This window comes from Mauremys reevesii, linkage group 7, assembly GCF_016161935.1.
Source record: "Mauremys reevesii isolate NIE-2019 linkage group 7, ASM1616193v1, whole genome shotgun sequence".
NCBI lineage: Eukaryota > Metazoa > Chordata > Testudines > Geoemydidae > Mauremys > Mauremys reevesii.
Window position 1 is genome coordinate 105573025 of NC_052629.1, and position 20564 is coordinate 105593588.

The window sequence follows — 20564 nt, forward strand, 5'->3', positions numbered from 1 at the left end:
AAACTTGAGACTTTCTCCCCCTCTGGCCATATACTTAGTTTCCAGTTCAAGGCTCAGTCCATGCAGTTTAGCCAGCGTTCAATAGGAAGCCACGTTATAGCACTGTCTTTGCAATCTGAGCCATTGTCTGCTTTGGCTTGTGTGGGGGGAGCTGTCTGTAGGGAGGTTCAGGACCGGAATGACTGGGGGCTGTAGGGCGAGAATGAACAGAGCTGTTGGAGGGAGTTGGTTCCAAGAATAGGATAGCCGGGGGTGCTACAGCTCAGGAGCAAGGGGCTTCATCAGAGCAGTAGTTGGGAGTGCGGGCGGCAGACCCAAGGCCAGAGGAGCAGGGGGCGTTGCAGATCTGGATTCTTTGTTACACAGATACATAGTGGAACCCATGTAGAGTAAACTTAGATTCAGTAACCTCTGTTGTCAAGTAGAATGAGCGTTCCGCATAGTTTCAATGCATGGTGCCATCACCTATTGCTCTGCCTCGTTGCTGCACCGAGGCTCCTTCCGACTATGAGGCCCATGTCCCATTGTCTTCATCTGCCACTGTGTGAGGAGTTAAACGTTGCCACCTGCCTCTGATTTTGCAGCTCCGCTCCTGCCTCCAGGAGAATGCACACCCTTATTACTGTCCAGCAGCCATGTTACTTCAAAGCTCCTGTCCTGCTGGGCCAGCGAGCCAGGCCTAGCTGAGCCACTGTGGTTGTGTCGGTGTTTCAGCCCCATTCGCTGGGGGTTTCAAACTTGGCTTTAAACTTTGCTGCGAGCTGGGATTCGGATGCATTACTGTCCCAGCCAAGAAGCCCATCTACTTTTCTCCTAGGGAGTTAGAAGTTTTCTGGGTTAGGATGCTTCCTGTGGTGCATGTGTTTGTAAAACCTGAATTGGCCCAGACGTCAACCGTGAAAGTTTGGCAAGGGACTAGTCCAGGGGATGGTGTAATCGCTTGTGAAAACTAAACCAGCCGAGAGCTATGAAATGTTGCAACCTGGCTGCTGCCCGTTGGCAGCTCAGATCTCTGAGGCCCCTCCATCAGCATTGCAACAGCCATTTTTAAGTGTACACAGTACATGCCCTGTGACCAAGCTGACCAGGCTGTTGCAGATACCTGCAACAATGGAAGGGGTGTATTCTGGGCCAGATCTTGCTCTGGTGCAGGGACAAAGGGGAGACAGCTTGCAGCTGCTCTATTCAGAGGCTTTCCCGGGGGGCACTGCGGCACACACTGCAGGACAGGGAAGTCCTTGGTCTAAATTGCACCTCCGCTTCAATGGCTTTGCTGCTGTTGCCTTCAAACTTACCTGTAGCACTTAAAACCAACCCCTCTCATGCTCCAGTGGCCCCGAATTGTTGGAGGGCAGATCTGCCCTGCCTGCAACTCCTTCCACTCCCCGTGCACCCCTCTGGCCGGCCTGCAACATGCTGCTGTTCTGCTCAAAAGTGCCTCCTGTGCTGGGGCAGGGGCTCTTGCCAGGTGAGCACATAGCCCCCAGAGCCGGCTCTTCATAGGACCTCCCGGACCCTGTACCAATGCTATTCACTGGGGTCCTTGTACCACTGCTAAAGCCCCCTTGTGTCCAGCTTACTAAACTGAGCCCTGTGTACTCGAGGGCCCCAGGTCAACCTCAGCAGTCAGTCTTCGATGGTACAGTTATTTCCTGCAGTTAGAAATGTGACTATTTGTGAGCGTGTTCTTTTCCAAAGCAAATCCCTCCATGCTGTTTTGAATTAAAGGCAGTGCTGGCCGTCCCAGTGCTCACAAGCATGCATCCCCCCACAATCAGCGGACACCCTGACAACAGCATCGCCAACCCCAAATGCTCAAAAATCATGAGTCCGACTCAGCTAAAATCATGAGATTGGCTTTAAAATCAGGAGATTATGTACAAATAATAGATTTGGTGTTTTTTCTTTGCCTTCTGCGTTTAAGCCTTTAGGATGCACTGGGGTCACATTTTGAAGCCTTCTCCACAGTCATGAGGGCTAGAAACTTACTTTCTCTTTAAGAATGAAGACTGACATCCCCATCACATATCCACTTGTTTCCAGGAGCTGGGGCTTTAAGGAAAACAATTATCATGAGGCTCATGACAAAATCATGCGAGTTGGCAACACAGCTAGCAACTGTGAGTGTGAGTGGCCTAGTACTCAAAGCAACCCTACAATAACAAAGCAGGGATTTAAAACTCATTGGGAAACAGACTTGCAGTTTCAGATTTTCACTTTTTAAAAATCATTTCTTCTTCTTTGTAACAACAAGGTTTTAAATTACGGATTTTTTAAAAGGACCAGGACCATTTGCCTTTCGTTTGCAAATGACTCAGCCTGGCAATGTAGACTCTTAGTCCCTTGGGCAAGTGTCACAGCATGGTACTGCAGGCCTCAGGCCTGTTTCTCGGCTCTCCTCACCACAGATGTTGTTACACCCACTTGTGGGGTAACGGTTACATTGGATGGAGGAACCTAGCACCACTTCCCGTTACCTCCTGTTGAGTAACTCCTTGATCATCTAATGCTGCCGGAAGTGTCATTTCCTATGTGTATGTGGATTTAGCAGTGGTTTGTGCTTAGATCTTAAACTGTGGTCTGTCTTTTTTTTTTTTTTTTTAATGCTGTATTTCAAAAGGGCTACAGTTGTGTCTTAGACCCCAAATTAGCTTGCCGAAAACAGGTGTATTTACAGACCCCAATATTAGCAGAATTCTTTTCATGCTTTAGCCTCCATCAGACATGTTCTCTTTACATTTTAAAATGTCCCGGCAGCAATTATAACCTGCATCCTGCAGTGTTGGGCTGCTGAACTTTTCGGGGTGTCCTCCTCCTATGGAGAGGGCCAACTTACAGTATTCCCAAGGGCTATGTGGTGGGAGGTCACAAAGCTGGGCTAGCCCAGGTGCAGGACTCAGTGCATAGCGGAGTGCCCAGTGATGTCCTTTCAGGCTCGATCCTGTCACCCGTTTTCACGTGCGCAGCCCCATTTACTGAGCTTGCATCAAGAGTTGGTATCAGGCTGTTCGGGATTCAGGCCGAATCAACACTGGGGTATTTATTCCGTGGCATCCAAATCTTGGGAGATTTTGGCCAAAAGAGGCAGAAATCTCATCACATCAGGTGAGCCCGGGAGATTTTCACATGTCCCGTCCAGAAGTGGAAAACAGGCCCCTGACGGTTTGGGATATTTTTTTTGCAGGGAGTAGGGTTGGGATTCTAATCTGAACTGTTACCTCTCATTTATCTCCCCTCCCCACCAAAACATCTGAGAGGATTTGGAATCTTGATTCTGGTTTGAATCCACCTCTAGCAGTAACTACACTTTTTTAAAGGCCACTTTCAGTCCCAACGTAAGCCAGAGCAGCTCCCCTTGACATCACTAGGGGTTACCCAGGGCCAGATATGCTCCTGTGTTAGGAGAGTTAGCTGTTGCAGTTAGCATCACTCACTGAATACAGTGATGCAGGGCACCCCCTGCCCCAGATGCACCTCTTGCTACCTTCCCCCTCTCCCTTCCTTTCTTTGCTTCTCTCTCTTTTTATCTGCCTTTTGGCCTCCCCTGCCTCTTCTACCTCCTCCCCTCTTCTGTCCTGGGGTGGGGGTGACTTGAATTTAAAAGGATAGATCTCCTAGACCTCCCCCACTACTCCTGATCCGCTTTCTTCCTTTCCTTCCCAGGCCTGAGCAGGAACATTGTTGTGCGGAGCAGACTTTCTCCTTTCTCTCCAGGCTTCTGATCAGCTCCATCCTGCGCCCCCTCTATCTCTGCCTCCCTACTGCACTGAGCAGGGATCAGAGAGGGGGAGGATGAGCAACAATTACCATGTCCCCTAGTGACCAGAGAGCAGAACACCCAAGGGAAGCTTTCCCCGCTCCCCACATTTAACCTTTGTCCCCCAAGCAGGGAGTGGAGCAGCCTAGAAGCCAGATGAGGGAGGGGAAAAGGGCCGCACTCTGGGGTGCCAACATTTACAGCACTGCAGTTTTTTAAACTGACAGCGCGTGAAGGAGGGCAGCTTATAGCTGCCCTGCATCCATCGGCTGTGGATAAATGCAAGTGCATGTTTAAATTGTTGCCATTAGGCTCCAGAGTTAACATAATCTGATATATACAAGGTATCTCACTCTTCCTTGATAGCTATTGTTTCAGGCTGTCAGCAGACTCAGGCAGACAGCACTGCATCAAGTCACATTTGGAACGTTTTTCACAACTCTAAGGGCTAGAAACCTCATTGTTCTTGTAAATGAAAACTTTTCCTCAGTATCTCCACTTGCCTTGGAAGCTGGAAAAACACAGCAGATGGATAGGATCTATCCTGGAGTCTGACACCAGTTTAAACACCCCTCCAGTACAAAATAAGTGTATCTATGTAGTATAGAGAGAAATAAAAACTGAGCAGGAGGCTCTTTAGTTTCAAACACTAGAGCAATTTTTTTAAAACAGCAAAGTAAGACAACAGATTTATAACAGTTAAGTATCTTGATAACTTCCCTATTAATTAGCAAGTGACCTGAGCCTGGAAATGTATACGTTAGTCTGTCCCCTTGTTACTGCCTAGCACAAATGCTATTACACCATTTTGTCAGATAAAACGGTTGGGATTGCTCTCTGTTACCTCCTGTTGAGTAATTTCCCTCATTGATCCAGCCCAGCAGGCAGTGGCATTTCTCATCTCCACGTGGGTCAAGTTACTCGGCAGTTGCAACTGAAGTTGTGAAATGCAATTGCCTTTTATTTGTGGTTTTATTATTTTAAAAGGACATGCATGAAATGTTTGTACCCCGAACTTGGGTTTTGTTTATTGGCAGAAATATTTTGAAGATACATGCATTTTTCTTGCATTCCATGTCAATAGTATTTTCTTTGATTTTAAACATGACCCATGAAGTGTTTGCAGTTCAAACATTGCCCCAGTTTGCTAGTGTGGAGAGCCAGAAAATGAAACTGATGAGAAGAAACAAAATAAAATGAAACTGATTAGGCTTACAGTCCAAATTTAGTGAAATACAGAAAATAAAAACAAACAAAAAACCACAACACAGCATTAGTCGTGACAAGTAAATTTGAGAATGTTAGTTCTGAAAACTTTCAGGAATTCAGATGTTACAAAGAACAGGGATAAAGACATTTGTATTTCAAATACACTTATTAACCTGACCCATCTCTTTTAAATCTCGGATAAAGAGTAGGGTGTGTGTGTGTGAGAAAGAGAGATTTGTGTTCATAAGGCCATGAGTTTGAACTCAGACTTCTAGGACTATTCCTTACTCTCACACTGATTTATTGTGGGCGTGTCACTTATGGCTTGATTTTCCTAAATCCCGAGCACCTATTGCCTCAGTTTCCCGATGTGTTATATGGGACACCAACCATTTAAAAATCACACATTGGTCTGAAGTTTATGAATGCCTGCAAGATGTCTAATACAATGGGGAGCTCAGGACACTTTTCTAAGACACCCTAGGGCTGCTATGACGGCATCTATAATGTATTTAAAGCTCCAGAACTTTCTGGTGTGTAGGGCCATATACAGACCCGGATCTGCATTTAGAAATCCCGCATGTGGGCAGCAGCAAGAAGCGCATTGACACCATTGAGTATATGATGTGGGACTTGAATCCAGTAATTCCTAACCCAGAGGTGACCACCTTTCGCAAGGCGTCACACCCAGGGTGACGGACAGCTTGGCAAGTGGTGGAGGGGGACAAGTTGCTAGTCCAGTGTAGGAAGCCGAATGGGCCTAAATAGAAGGTGACACCAACTCATGTTTAACTTAGACTCTCGTCCTGGGAGCTCTTTTTCTCTCCGTCATAGCATCTCAAGAGAGCACCCGAGAGGCAGTAGCAAGGGAAGTAAAACGCTCTTTCTTCTCCCCCACCCTTCTCTCTCTCCAGCTGCCGAGGATAGGATTCTGGGGACCAGCTGGCACGGGAAGTCAGGCCGGAGTCCACTCCAGGCACTTTACGACAGTGACCAGGTGGGTGAGCTTGAAGAGGAAAATGAAGGATCTGAAAGGTGGTGGTGGGGAATCTGGGCGGATTTGGTGGGAATTGACCCGTTATTTAATGACATTTTGTGTGTCCTAAAATTGCAGCCTCACACAGGCTGCTTTGCAGTAATAACCTGACCTTGAGGTGTCAAGGGTGGCTTCTGAAAAAGGTCACAACCTTCTAGATAATTATCAGTGATACAAAGTACTCCAGGCCCCTGCTGCTACTTGCATCAAGCAGTTTCATTAGCCTTTGGCCTGGCACCGCCAGGCTGAGGTACAGTAGCTGAGGATCCAACAATGGTGCTCTAGCTGAGGATTTCAAAGCAAATTCTACAGCACAGAAGATGAGTAAAATCTTCCCCAGCTGAACACATGAATGGCTGTGCTGGATCAGACCAATGGTCCATCTAGCCCCATATCCAGTGATGAGCTGCCAAAATGTTAACAACCGGTTCCCTCCTCCTCACCCCACGAGGGGGTCGTGCCCCCCCACCCCCTGGGACTCCTGCCCTGCCCCCTGCCGCCCCATCCAACCCCTCCTCTTATTCCTGATGGCCTCCTGGGACCCCTGCCCCATCCTACCACCCCTTCTCTCTGTCCCGACTGCCCTTGGAACCCCTGCCCCTGACTGCCTCCCACCGCCCCATCCAACCCCTGCTCCTTCCTGACTGCCCCCCCAGGACCCTTGCCCCCATTCAATTCCCCTGTTCTCTGCCCTCTGACTGCCCCCAGTCCTGACCCTAATCCACCCCCCGCCCTCTATCCAACACCCTCTCCCTGCTCCCTGCCCCCATTACCACGCTGCCTGGACATGGGGGCCGTGCCACCCAGAGTCGGGGCTGGGAGCCGCGGGCGCTGGGCTGGAGTTGGGGGCCGGGCCAGAGCCACTGGCCAGCCCGAAATTGGGGGCCGGCCTGCAGGCCCCGACCCCGACCCCGACCCCAGCCTGCAGGCCCCGACCCCGGACGGGCGGCGCGGCGCCGGGCCCGGCCCCGACTCCGGACGGGCGGCGCGGCTCGGGCGGCCCGGCCCCGACTCCGGACGGGTGGCATGGCGCCGGGCTGGCCCCCAGAGCTGGGGGCCGGCCTAGAGCCACTGGTCAGGCCAGAGTTGAGGGTCGGGCCAGAGTCGGGGCCCGGCCCAGGGCTGGGGCCCGGCCCGGGGCTGGGGGCCGGAGTTGCAGGCTGGCCCGGAGTTGGGGCCCGGGTCAGGGCCGGGGGCCAACCTGGAGCCGCGCCGCCCGGCTTTGCGAACCGGCTGCAGCTCACCACTGCCCATATCCCGTCTCTGACAGCCTGCAGCACCAGGTGCATCAGAGGGAATGAACAGGACAGGGCAGTTTTGAGTGATCCGTCCCCAGTTGTCCACTCCCAGTTTCTGGCAGTTGGACACCCCAAGTATGGGGTTTTGTCCCTGACCATCTTGAGACCACCCCAGCCATGTTTTCCAAGATAACTGAACAGGGCACCATTGTGCTAGGTGCTGTACAGACAGAATGGAAAGATTGTCCCTGCCTCAAAGAGTCTACAGTCTAAGGCCTGGTCTACACTGGAGGGTGGGATCAATCTAAGTCACACAATTTCAGCTACGTGAATAACGTAGCTGAAGTTGATGTACTTAGACCTACTCACTGCAGTGTCTTCACTGCGGTGAGTCGACTGCTGCCGCTCCCTCGTCGACTCTGCCTGCGCCTCTCGCGGCGGTGGAGTACAGGAGTCGACGGGAGAGCACTCGGGGGTCGATTTATCGTGTCTAGACTAGACATGATAAATCAACCCCCGCTGGATTGATCGTTGCCCGCTGATGTGGCGGGTAGTATAGCACATACCCTCAGGCTACGTCTAGACTACAGCTTATGTCAAGAGAATTTATATCCCTCAGGGGTGTGAATAAACCGTCCCCCTGAATGACACAAGTTACACTGACATAAACGCCAGTGTGGATAGCCCTGTGTCGGTGGGAGAGCTTCTCCTGCCGACGTAGCTTCTGTTGCTCACGGGGGTGGTTTTATTATGCCAACGGGAGAGCTCTCTCCTGGGGGCATAGAGCATCTTCACCAGATGAGCTGCAGTGGTGCAGCTGCAGCACTGTACATGTAGACACGTTCTTAGTAAACCACAGTCATCTTTTGGATTGTGTTGTAGCTGTCTCATCTCCACCCAAGCTCTAGTCCCAGCAAGACACTAGGTTAGATGATCAACTATACCACACCTCACAGGCGCTGACTTTCCAAAGTGATGAGGCGTGCTTGACCCAGGCCCCGCCCCCACTCCACCCCTTCCCCCAAGGCCCTGCCCCATCTTCACCCCACCCCCTCTCTTCCTGCCTAGTCCAACCCCCTCCCCAGAGAGTGCTGTGTCCTCACTCCTGACCCCTCTGCCGGAGAGCCTCCTGAATGCTGCAAAACAACTGATCATGGTGGGTGGGAGGGGGAGGTGCTGATTTGTGGGGCCTGCCGGTAGGCGGGAACTGCTGGTGGGGGAGCTGCTGGAGGGTTGCTGGTGGGTGCTCAGCACCCACCATTTTTTTTCCCGTGGGTGCTCCAGCCCTTAATTCTTTCACCCTTGTAAAGTGCTATGAGATCCTCACAAGCTAGAACAGGAAAAATAAATGCAGGATAACAGCCTATATCTTGCTTAACACTATGTCTGTTTCAGTCAGAGCATCCTTTAAAAGGAAGCCCCCACCTGACCTCCCATTCAGATGGCCAGCATCTCACTGGAAACCAGGCATGTGCTGCCGCCTTTAACCATGTGGCTGGAAGGCCAGACCCATGTATCACGACAGAAAAGACGGTTACTCACCGTAGTAACTGTTCTTCGAGATGTGTTGCTCCTATCCATTCCAGTTAGGTGTGCGCGCCGTGCGTGCACGGCTCTTCGGAACATTTTTACCCTAGCAACTCCAGCGGGCCGGCTGGCGCCCCCTGGAGTGGCGCCGCTATGGCGCTGGATATATACCCCAGCCGGCCCGTCCGCTCCTCAGTTCCTTCTTGCTGGCTACTCTGACAGTGGGGAAGGAGGGCGGGTCTGGAATGGATAGGAGCAACACATCTCGAAGAACAACAGTTACAACGGTGAGTAACCGTCTTTTCTTCTTCGAGTGATTGCTCCTATGCATTCCAGTTAGGTGATTCCCAAGCCTTACCTAGGCGGTGGGGTCGGAGTGAGACGTGGCAGAGTGTAAGACTGCTGAGCCGAAGGCTGCATTGTCTCTGGATTGCTGCACCAATGCATAGTGGGAAGCGAAGGTGTGAACAGAAGACCAGGTGGCCGCTCTACAGAAGTCCTGGATGGGGACCTGGGCCAGAAAGGCGGCGGACGAGGCATGTGCTCTCGTAGAGTGAGCGGTGAGGTGGCGTGCTGGCACGCGAGCAAGCTCGTAGCATGTCCGGATACATGCCGTCACCCACGAGGAAATCCTTTGGGAGGAGACCGGCTCGCCCTTCATGCGATCAGCAACCGCTACGAACAGCTGGGGCGAACGCCGGAAGGGCTTCGTCCGCTCTATATAAAAAGCGAGGGCCCTGCGGACGTCCAGGGTGTGAAGCTGTTGCTCACGAGGTGAGGCGTGCGGCTTCGGGAAGAAGACCGGAAGGAAAATGTCTTGGTTGAGGTGGAAGGCCAACACCACCTTAGGGAGGAAGGCCGGGTGTGGTCGAAGCTGCACCTTGTCCCTATGGAAGACGGTATACGGTGGACCAACCGTTAGGGCACGAAGCTCGGAAACACGTCTCGCTGAGGTTATGGCGACGAGAAAGGCCGTTTTCCATGAGAGGTATAGCAGGGAGCACGTGGCCAAGGGCTCGAAGGGGGCTCCCATAAGCTGGGCTAGAACTAGGTTCAAATCCCAGGACGGGGTAGGACGCCGTATAGGCGGGTACAAGCGATCTAGACCCTTAAGGAAACGGGAAACCATCGGATTGGCAAAGATGGATCGATCTCTTACGGCCGGTCGAAAGGCGGACAGGGCCGCTAGGTGTACTTTCAAGGAGGAGACCGCGAGCCCTTGCTCCTTAAGGGACCAGAGGTAGTCCAGGATCGTAGGAATAGGGACCACGAAAGGATTAAGGCCTCTCTGATCGCACCAGAGTGCGAAACGCTTCCATTTCGCGAGGTAGGTCGAGCGAGTGGAAGGCTTCCTGCTTTTCATGAGGACTTGTTGCACCGCAGCCGAGCAGGCACGCTCCCCATGGGTTAACCACTCAGGTACCAAGCTGTAAGATGGAGGGACTGTAGGCCCGGGTAGCGGAGCCTGCCGAAGTCCTGCGTTATCAGGTCCGGCCACAACGGGAGGGAAATAGGATCCCGTACGGAGAGCTCGAGCAGCAGAGTGTACCAGTGCTGTCTCGGCCAGGCCGGAGCGACGAGTATGAGTCGGGCCTTGTCCCTCCGAAGCTTGAGTAGCACCCGATGTACTAGTGGGAACGGAGGGAAGGCATACAGGAGGTGATCCGTCCAGGAGCAGAGGAATGCGTCCGACAGGGAGCCTCGGGAGCGACCCTGGTAAGAACAGAACTGGTGGCACTTCCTGTTCTCCTTGGAGGCAAACAGGTCTATTCGGGGAAACCCCCACCTTCGGAAAATTGTGTGCACCACATCTGGACGAAGGGACCACTCGTGGGGGAGGAACGACCTGCTGAGACGGTCGGCCAGCGTGTTCTGCACTCCTGGAAGAAAGGACGCTACCAGGTGAATCGAGTGGGTTATGCAGAAGTCCCACAGGAGCATCGCTTCCGTGCAAAGCAGGGAGGATCGGGCCCCGCCCTGCTTGTTTACATAAAATATCGCCGTCGTGTTGTCCGTGAACACCATCACGCAGCGCCCTTGAAGGTGGGCATGGAAGGTTTGACACGCAAGGCGGATCGCCCGCAGCTCCCTGACATTGATATGTAGGGAGAGCTCTCCTTTCTTGTCCGAGGCTTAAATGCCGAGCAAATTGGGCACTTATCTGGCCGATGGGACTCCCCGAGGCAGCGCAAGCAGGAGTTGTACAGATCCCCAATTGGCATGTGCCGCTGGCAAGCCGAACAGGGCTTGAATCCCAGTGCCTTGGGCATGGGCCCGCACCGGTTGTGGAAAAAAGAGGGGCGAACCCCCCTAATTTCCCTCACTACACTAACTAACTAACTATTTAACTAACTTAACTATACTTAACCAACTATATACACTTATCCAATGGAGAAACACTAGGGTTGTGGAGGTGAACGGAGCACTCCACTGTTCCAACTGGCCATCATGGGCGGTAAGAAGGAACTGAGGAGCGGACGGGCCGGCTGGGGTATATATCCAGCGCCATAGCGGCGCCACTCCAGGGGGCGCCCAGCCGGCCCGCTGGAGTTGCTAGGGTAAAAATGTTCCAAAGAGCCGTGCACGCGCGGCGCGCACACCTAACTGGAATGCATAGGAGCAATCACTCGAAGAAGATGATGTGCGGACACCAACTGCTGTTTCTGAAACCTTGACGGGACCCATCTCCCCAGCAATCCCAGAAAACGCAGGGCCACTCTCAACCTTCCTCACCAGGGAAGGGTTAAGCTAAGCTGTCCGACCCAGAGCTCTAGATCTGCTTCTTGCACTCTTGGAGATGGGCTCTGGGCTCCCAGCCGTCTGAGTGGCCGGCAAGCACATCAGTAGCAGACGCTGCCAGAGACCAGCTCAGCATTCAGCACATGCCTCCCCTTTGGGTTCCTGTCTGAGCACTGTTGACTTTACAGATGGTTCGCAGAGGGGGAGAATGAATGGAGCTCAGTCCTTTCGCTGCCCAGCCCAGGTTTCCTGGCTGCCGGCAAGGGGAGGGAGAGGACACAAGCAGGCTTCTGACATGCAGGCCTGGCTCCTGCAGCCAGCACAGAATCCCAGTGGCCCAAGATAGCAGGGGCGGTAGGCACAGACTTCTCCATTCTCCCCAGCTTGGGTGCTTGATGGTCACTGTCAGGGGCTTGCATGCTTTGAGGTGTTTTCATCTTTTGTTAGCAATCTGGGTAAAAGGCTTGAGAATTAGGGAACAGTATCCCTCCCCCAGCCCATGGGACAGGAGCAACAGCACGGAGCAGAGAGGGACAGTGTTTTGGTGAGGGGGCTGAGGGGAGGCCCTGGGGGGATTCCTGTGGGATCTACCACACCCTCGAGGGTTCCCTGAACTTTTCCACAAATGAGGAGGGCTGGCCACAGTTCTCTCCAGAGCCTGACACAGCTACCCAGCCATTGACTTTTGAGGGTGTCACTCGGGGTCCGTGGAGATGCTGACCCAGAAACTGAGGGACCAACTTCTGCATCAGCACTGCTGAGTTGGGGACCTGCTGCTCGCTGTGGTGGTTTTTCCATTGACCTTCCTCCTCATAATGCCCAGGCAGAGCATTCTGAATGTCAGAGAGGGGCAATGACATGTCAGTTTCCCCTGAATGTCATAATCCCCAGCGGAGGTCTCCACTCAGCCCTCTCCCCCCCACCCCCCGGTTCTCTAGGAGAGTCCTGGTTTGCCAACTGCCCAGCCAACGAGCCCATCAACGTGCCCCCAACTGAGTTTATGGTTCAGTGACACTGCATCACCATGACACCGGGTCGTGATGGCATGACACCAGCTCACCTCACCAACTCCCAAACATCCCGTAAACACATCGTAATGGGGCAGTAGTGCCATTCAGCATATCATGGGTATCAGCCCCTCCTCACAACCCTGCTCTGGGCGAGTTCCAGACTCCACAGGTTATACTCTGTCATGTGGCTGGCAAACTGCTAGCAGCCATGGAGGGACCAGAGGCCTGGAGGCATCAGAGATCTAGAAAGAACTATCCATGTTATCCTCACCATGTTGATCTCTGAGGTGTGTGCGGGGCAGCCTAAAACTCATCCCTCTGAAATCAAATTCATTGTGCAGCATTATTGTTGAGAATGAACATGGACACAGCTCCAGGAAAGGCAGTTAATGGTTCCCATAACAACTGTAATGGGTCCCTCTTATGCCCATGTATTGGCTTTTATGTCTTAATATGGCTCTGGAGAAGTGGTAAATGTGGAATGTCTTGGCTCTGGTGCATTCAAAGCCTCAGACCTACTGCCCCAGGAATGCAGTTGGGGTTTTGAAAAACTGAAATTTAACGTCATTGGTTTTTAAAAAGAAGGAAATGAAGGGAGCAGTTTTGCACTGAGGTGAATACAAGACGTGCACTTACTCCATTGGGTAACTGGTGAAATGCAGCTGCATTTCTTTGGGGCCGTGCATGCATACTTTTAGCCATCCCTCCATCCCCCATGGTTTTGAGCAAGTACAGAAAAAGCACTTGACTAACTGTCTTATAGCATGAAATACTCTGTACTGTTTTCACTCACAGAAATGGCTACAGGGGGGGGGGGGGGGAACCCTCTGAGCTGAGACCACACAAGAGAAATTTCAAACCAGAGGGTGATTGTTTTCAGGAAGTTACAGTATCTGAAATCCAGGGCTAAGAATGAAAATGCCTCTTCAGCCATATCTGTAACACCACGAACAAGATGCTAATGGCGTGACTTCCAAGTAGCCAGCCAGGTACAATGGGGCAGAACCTCAGTTGGTGTAAATTGTCATAGCTCCATTGGTGTCAGTGGAGCAATGACAGTTTATACTCGCTCGGGATCTGGCCCATTATTTCCCTGTTGGGAGAAAAAAATGAATGAATAGCAGACAACGGATACTTTATTTTAGCCCTGCTTCCATTTACAATTAGTATGGGTCCTGCTGACTATAGTTTTGAACAGAGATATTGTATGTGGTTTCAGTTGCCTAAATGAACAACTACAAAGGTTATGGGCCTGCTGTGGTGGTGAGCTCTTTCCAGTGAAAGCTTCCTCCTGCACAGTGCTACTTGTAGCGATGAATCGGTGGGTTTCAATATAGGAGCCTGAATGCAAAGTGTCAACGGGATGGAAGGTTTGTATTGGGTCCCAGGGTCCCAAGTGCTGTGTTTAGAAAGCTCCCAGCTAGCAAAGCACCCACAGCTTTGCCTGCCCAGTCTAAGAAGGAGCTTGAGGTGAGCCTTACAGGGACTGGCAGGCTGGCTGGGGGTCCATGCAGGCAGTCTGAGCTAAGCAAATGGGCTCCTGGGGGAGAGAAGGTGATGTAACAGTGGCTGACAGCTGTCAGGAAGCTTCAGGAGCAAGAATGTGAGGAAGGCAAAGGTCTGTCTGCACCTTACCTCATGAGGCAGGAACTCTCTCCATGCATGGTGAGCCGGGCTGACAGGATAATGATCCCAGTCTTGCTGGCTACTGAAGGAGCATCCAGCCAGAACCTGATTACAAGGATGGAATGATTTTAGGGCAAACTTTTTTTTTTTTTTTTTTAAATTCTTGAGTTTTTAAGGTCCACAAATATTGGGGAAAACAGCTGGAGACCCAGAAAGAATACGGGGCATGTTCATCAAATGGGAGGGTCATTGTGCAAGCTTTCCCTGCACAACTCTGCCAATGCACCTCCATCCTGACCTACAGCACCCTCCTAGTCCAGTCCAGGGGTCCCCCCACCATCTTAGCTGAAGCACCTCAAGCCTGACTTCCAGTTGCTCCTGTTATTGTAGTCTGGGGTCCTCATCCAGCACCCGCTGCACCTCAGTCCTGGCCTGCAGCATCCCCTGCTCTCCCCGTGGGGCACCCGCAGGAGAAAAGGAGCAGTTTGCCAGAGCACTGTCATACCTGTGCAGGTCGACCCCTGAAGTGGCTTGGAGAGCAGTAACTGGAAGGGTGTTCCTTGCATGGGGATGGCATGGAGAAAGGGGCAGGAGATGGTTGTGGGAGAAAAGAACTAACAGACTGAGGCATTATTGGTGAGGAGGAGGAGGGGAGGCAGGTGGTGCAATAAGCAACCAGGTCAGAGAAGTAGGCCTGCAAGGAGCTCTGTAGGGCCTTGTAGACAAGGCTGAGCAGTTTAAACTGTATGGGATGCTCAGAGGGAGGTCAATTCAAATGCAAAGCCATGGAGGTTGTTCCCAGTCCTACGGAAGATCCATCCCTCTGTGGTTTGGGTGGAGAAAGGTGCAGGAACAGACGGGTATGAAGGGAAACAAAGTGAATCCCAGGCTACAGAAATAGGACCGGGAGCAGCTCTTCCCCCGGACAGCGGGGTGCCTGTCTGAGGAGCAGTCTGAAGTGGAAGACACCCTTGGCTTGCAACATGGGAGCCAAAGCGACAGCTGCACAAAAGCAGGTTTTGTTTCTTTTAACGGTAGGAGTGGTAGTTACTTAACTGTCATCGTAATCTGGGTTGGTAACACTCTGGGACCAGCCTGGAAGTTTCCCTTATAAGGCCAGCCCTGAGCGGTATGGAGAAGCCACAGCAGTTGTCTTCTGCCTCTCTGCCAGCATTGATGGGAGCGGGTGGGCAGGAGAGGGAGGGGATCTCCTCCTGATAGCTTCCTGGCAGTGGCTTCCCTTTGAAATTGCCAGGTTCTAGTGGTGTAAGACATTACAGTGAGAGGTGAGCTCCTGCTACAGAGCTCAGAGATCCAGACTTCCCCAGCTCTAGGGTTTACAGAGCTAGAGGCTGGCGTGAAGTTGGATCTGATCTTACTCAAAGTTTTGCGGGGAGTCTGTAGCTGGGATTTCGGTCCAGAGACATCTCTGCTCGGCTTTTAGCAAAGCAGCAGAGCTGGTGGGAGAGGAGGCTGGGGGAGGAGAGGAGGTTACAAAGACTTGAGGGATGAGAAAAAATGTAAATGAAGCACTCCTGGGCTGAAATCTGAGCCTTCTGCCTGCATTGTGCTGCAGAGCTGGGCTGTGTTGGGGAATGTGGCACTGGAGGAGGAGGAGGGGGAGGAGAGACATGTCCCTACCATGCATGGCAGCTGCTTTGTGCAGTGGTGGGGGAAGAACCTGAATAGGAATCTGAGCCTCCAGTTAATGAACTTACCCTGCACAGCCGAGCCTGGGGCCACTGCAGACAGCTCAGGCAGAAAGGAATGCAAAGTGTGGGGAATGGGGGAGGGTGTTTGGGTTCCTGGAGGCATCTCAAGACAGGTGTGATCACAATCATGTCATGCTGCCGATGGGACCACTCCAGTTACAGATGCTGAGCTGGCCACACAGAAGAGGGGTGGGGGCATTGAAACGAGTCGGGCATCTGCTCTCCTCGTCTGCTGACCCCAGGAGAATAATGTGAGAGGGGAGAGCTGAGGCCAAGGCAGGTCTAATCCCCCCACACACATGGTCAGGGGGAGCCATGGGTGTTGCCAAGCCAGTATCTGAGGGGCTGCTCAGCAGGCAGCCCAGCAAATGGCTTTAGTAGCAAGGTTGATGCCGTCTGGCTCTGTGACAACAGCCTCTCATTCACCCCCTGCCTTCCCATCTCTGTTCTTCACTCCCCTCTGTGCTGCAGGAGGCCCTCAAAGGGGGCTGTTCCTTTGCCTTCCCCCTCTGCAGGGCAAGTGCCAAAGGCCCCCTCTTCGCTTCCTGTACTAAGCATAGGGCAGGCCTCAGAATGGTTTGTGCCTTCAGTCCAAGCTGCTCTATAGGTCACTCTCCCTTCCAGCCACAGCCCGTGCAGCCCCTCGTCCCTGCAAGGCGTGCGCATTCCATCCCAGGAGTGCTAGAGACTGAACGTTCGTCCGCTCCCGGAGCCATAATTGTCCCTCCCACGAAACCCGAGGATGTTCTGACCCTACAGGCTCCAGCCTAAGGAGTGCTGGCAAAGCCTGGTGATGCAGGGCTCCCTGACTCTGCCACCCAGAAAGCATGGGACTTGGAAACCACTCATTCTCCCTCCCAGTTCCCTCTGAAACCACTCCGAAAACGTGCCCTTGAATCTGACTCCTGTCCCAGCTGCCAGAACTGCCCCTAACATGGGAGCTGAGCCACGTGTTGGAGATGCCCCTGGGAACCCCAGCTGCTCACCTGCCCCCAGCCCTGAGAATATCCCTGGACCCCATCCCACAGGAGCCTTCATAAGCAGGCTCCTAAGCAAGGCTGGTGAAAGGGATTGTAGCTTGAGTCCATGAAGCTTCGTCCAAACTCCCCTGCCCCCAAATTTCAAGGAAAGATTTCCAAGGACGCGAGTGAGGGTTGTGTGTCCAATTCCCTTTGACTTTCAATGGATGTCTACCAGGCTGCCCCTTGGGCATTTGCAAATCCCCTCTCCACAGTCATGGTTTTTCCTCTATGGGTGACTCAGTTCAATTTAATTTTTCCCTAGCCAAAGGGAAGTCAATTTCTTGTATTAGGAACCTCCCTCCTGACCCCATAATCTGTGCTAGCACAAGTGGCCAATCTATACTCTGTGTGTATGTAGTATAGCAATTTTTAAAGTAGAATTTCTCTCTTTGCTCCATTTTTCACAAGCCTGCGCACGCGCGCTCTTATTCTCTATTTGCTTCCACTCTCCTCCCTTTTCCCCATTGGATCTAAGTGTCAAGTGCCTCGCAGCAATCAAAGCTAAGGCAAAAAACCCACATAGGTGAACTCCAGAGCCTGAAAGAAGAGCCCAGTGCTGGGGAGGGGAAAGCGTGTTACACCACAGCAGGGAGGGAACATGGACTTCATGCCCTGATTCCGATGTCTGAACTCAGTGCATCTGGCTGGAGCCCAACCTCCATGTTAAGTTCAGTCGGGCAATGACAATTTCCCTCTTGTTTCTCCCCAGTTCGAGCAGTCATCACTGCAGGCCACTCACCAGCAGAGGCGGGACCTGTTGAGCAGCGTTTGCAACCGCTACACCCGCAAGCGGCGCCTCCTGACGCCTGATGACCTGCGCCACCTGGTGGTGGATGACGTGCATGGGCTGCTCTACTGCTACGTGCCCAAGGTGGCCTGCACCAACTGGAAGCGAGTCATGATGGTTCTGACTGGACAGGGCAAGTACCGGGACCCTCTGGAAATCCCAGCCAATGAGGCCCATGTCTCGTCCAACCTGCGCACCCTCTCCGAGTACAGCACTCCCGAGATCAACCATCGCCTGCGCAACTACCTCAAGTTCATCTTTGTGCGGGAACCCTTCGAGCGCCTGGTCTCGGCCTACCGCAACAAGTTCACCCGCCGCTACAACACGGCCTTCCACAAGCGCTACGGCACTAAGATCATCCGCCGGCACCGGCAGGAGCCCAGCAACGAGGCCCTGGAGCGTGGTGATGATGTGCGCTTCGAGGAGTTTGTCTACTACCTGCTGGACCCGCGCACACAACACGAGGAGCCCTTCAACGAGCACTGGGAGCGGGTGCACACGCTCTGCCACCCCTGCATCATTCACTACGATGTGGTGGGCAAGTACGAGACACTGGCCGAGGACGCCAACTATGTCCTGCAGCTGGTAGGGGCTGATGCCAGTGTCAAGTTCCCCTCTTCCTCCAAGACCACCAGGACCACAGATGACATGACAGCCCAGTTTTTCGAGGACATCAGCCCCTTCTACCAAAGGAGACTCTTTAATTTATACAAAATGGATTACTTGCTCTTCAACTACTCCATCCCGTCATACCTGCGCCTCCGATGAGGGTGGTGGTAGGGGGGGCCCTAGAGAACTGGGGGCCTCACCCGTTTTTAGCTACTCAAAGCACCTCCCACCTTCCCCCCGCATCCTCGCTGTTTGGTTAATTCCTTTCCTCTCTGCCTCTCCATTCCACTTCAAGCACGTGCATCACATGCCGACGCCCTCATTGGGACTGACCATGTGGCGAGAGGCTGCCTTGTTGATTAGCACATGGAACGCTTGGGCCAAAGCACCCTTAGCCCATTCCAGTGCCTGCGGTAGATTGTTCACGGAAGCAGGCTGCTATTGTTTAAACGTTCCACTTTTGTGTTTCCTTTAGATGCTAAGAGAATTCACTGCAGATCTGAATCTTGGGAAGGCTGCTTATTGGGGTAGGCTCCCTTTATGGCCTGTCCCACTAACTGGGTTGTTTGCAGCCCTGTCACAAGAGGGATCTCAACCTTTGATGGGCACGGGGAAGAGGACTGTCAGAATTTTGCACAGGATGATGAGAAAAGCAATAATTTAATGTGTATTGTTTTCTTTGTTCTTCTCCCTTCCCCCAAGCCACCCCCTTTCCCATTGATTGAGGAAGGGGGAATGTGAGCCATCAGTGTCTTCTTGTGATCTAGTATTTCTCTGTGGCAAAGCCTGTTTTTATCGCTTCTCCGTTCAGTTGGAATTTTAAATACTTTGTTTTATGTACGTGTAGAAAGAGAAGGACAGATTCATAACTGTAAATCGATGAAGCTGCATTGATTTCAGTGAAACTGCACTGATTGACACCAGCAGAAGATTTGGCTGTGTGTGTCCTGACCAAATATGGTAATGAAAGTCCCCATGACCCTTATGTGTAAGAGTAGGTGTCGACTGCTCTTTGGGACAGGGACTGTTTTATTTTCCATCTGTTCGGGGTCCCATTGTGTTAGGTGCTGTACAATCTGGTTGCCCTCGAAGGACTACCACAATATAAATGTTCAATAGTAATAATCCTTGTGTCTTAGCCAAATTCCAGTTTGGCTGCTTAAATGTGGCCTACCGAATATTCTTCTTCACCTCCTGCCGTATGATGTAGCTGTATGCTGTTAAACAGCTGCTGCTTCTCACTCCAGAGGTGGCTGCATTTCACTGCTGGACCAAACAATTCCCAGGCATAGTTTGTATATCAGTTTGTTTGTAAAGCACTTTGGGAGGGGATGCACTATAGAAATGGGAGATAATTATAGTTATGAAAAGATGACACAGACTTCTGGAAAGGGTGGAGGGGAGAGAGAGAGTCTGTGTTTGTGTGTATGAGAACAAAACATAAACAGAGTCACCTAGTGGAAAGTTGTTGGCTGGATGGCTTTGGACAATTCATTACTTGAAGAAGAAATAAGAAAACCTAGGATTTTAAATTCCAACCAGTCCAGATGGATGGATTTGCTTAGACAAAACAGCACTTCAGTCTTTACTCTGTTAAATTCAGCTTTGGTTCTGCATATAGAGCATCTCCTCTGTAAGTAAACGTGCTGATAGCAGAATTACTGTACAGTGTGTCTGCTGATTCTATTGTGAATACTTGACTTAGTGCAATACAGTGGCAAGGTTTTTATAAAACTCCATTGTGCTCAGACTTAGTCTTTTTAAAACAAATGTTTTCACTGAGTATTTTTCGGCTTGTTATTTCTTAACCTCCTTTGCCTTCTGCCTCTGAACTGTTCCTAAAATGCTGAAGTTCCATCCTTGGTTATCACACTCGGTAAGGCCAAAGTGAAATCCAACTCTGGGACAATCTCATCAAGTTTGGTAGTTGGGTTTGGATGAGCGCTGGAAAAGTTCTCATGATCATCTGAAGTATCGGAACTGCTCTGCTAGACCGGATCTGAGCGCTCATGAAAATGGCCTTTCTTAGGCTATTTTGGCACTTCTCTATCTACCTGAAACCCAGAAGCACAGAAACATAAAAATATTACAAATTTTGGATTTTGAACTTCACAGAGGTTTGGATTGAATTTTTGCATGGAGGTTTTGGTTGCTCATAGGTCTTACGTTATCTGGCCATCTTTTACCCATGCCTGTTAAAAACCTGCCTTGCTCACATTTCTATGACACATTGTCATGTTTTTGATAATGGATTGTAGTCATGGGTAAGACTTAAGACACCAAAAGCCTGAT

General features: G+C 51.7%; 1 protein-coding gene across 1 annotated transcript in view; it reads left to right on the forward strand.

Annotated features, from left to right (window-relative positions):
- The window catches only part of CHST13 (carbohydrate sulfotransferase 13), a 75009-nt gene extending 54987 nt beyond the window's left edge, over window positions 1–20022 (forward strand). Inside the window, exons 2-3 of the mRNA XM_039546073.1 lie at window positions 5881–5963; window positions 17586–20022. Of these exons, the coding sequence (XP_039402007.1) occupies window positions 5881–5963; window positions 17586–18431 (929 nt within the window). The 3' untranslated portion in view covers window positions 18432–20022. The remainder of the gene's footprint in view (window positions 1–5880; window positions 5964–17585) is intronic.
- Window positions 20023–20564: the final 542 nt, after the last annotated feature.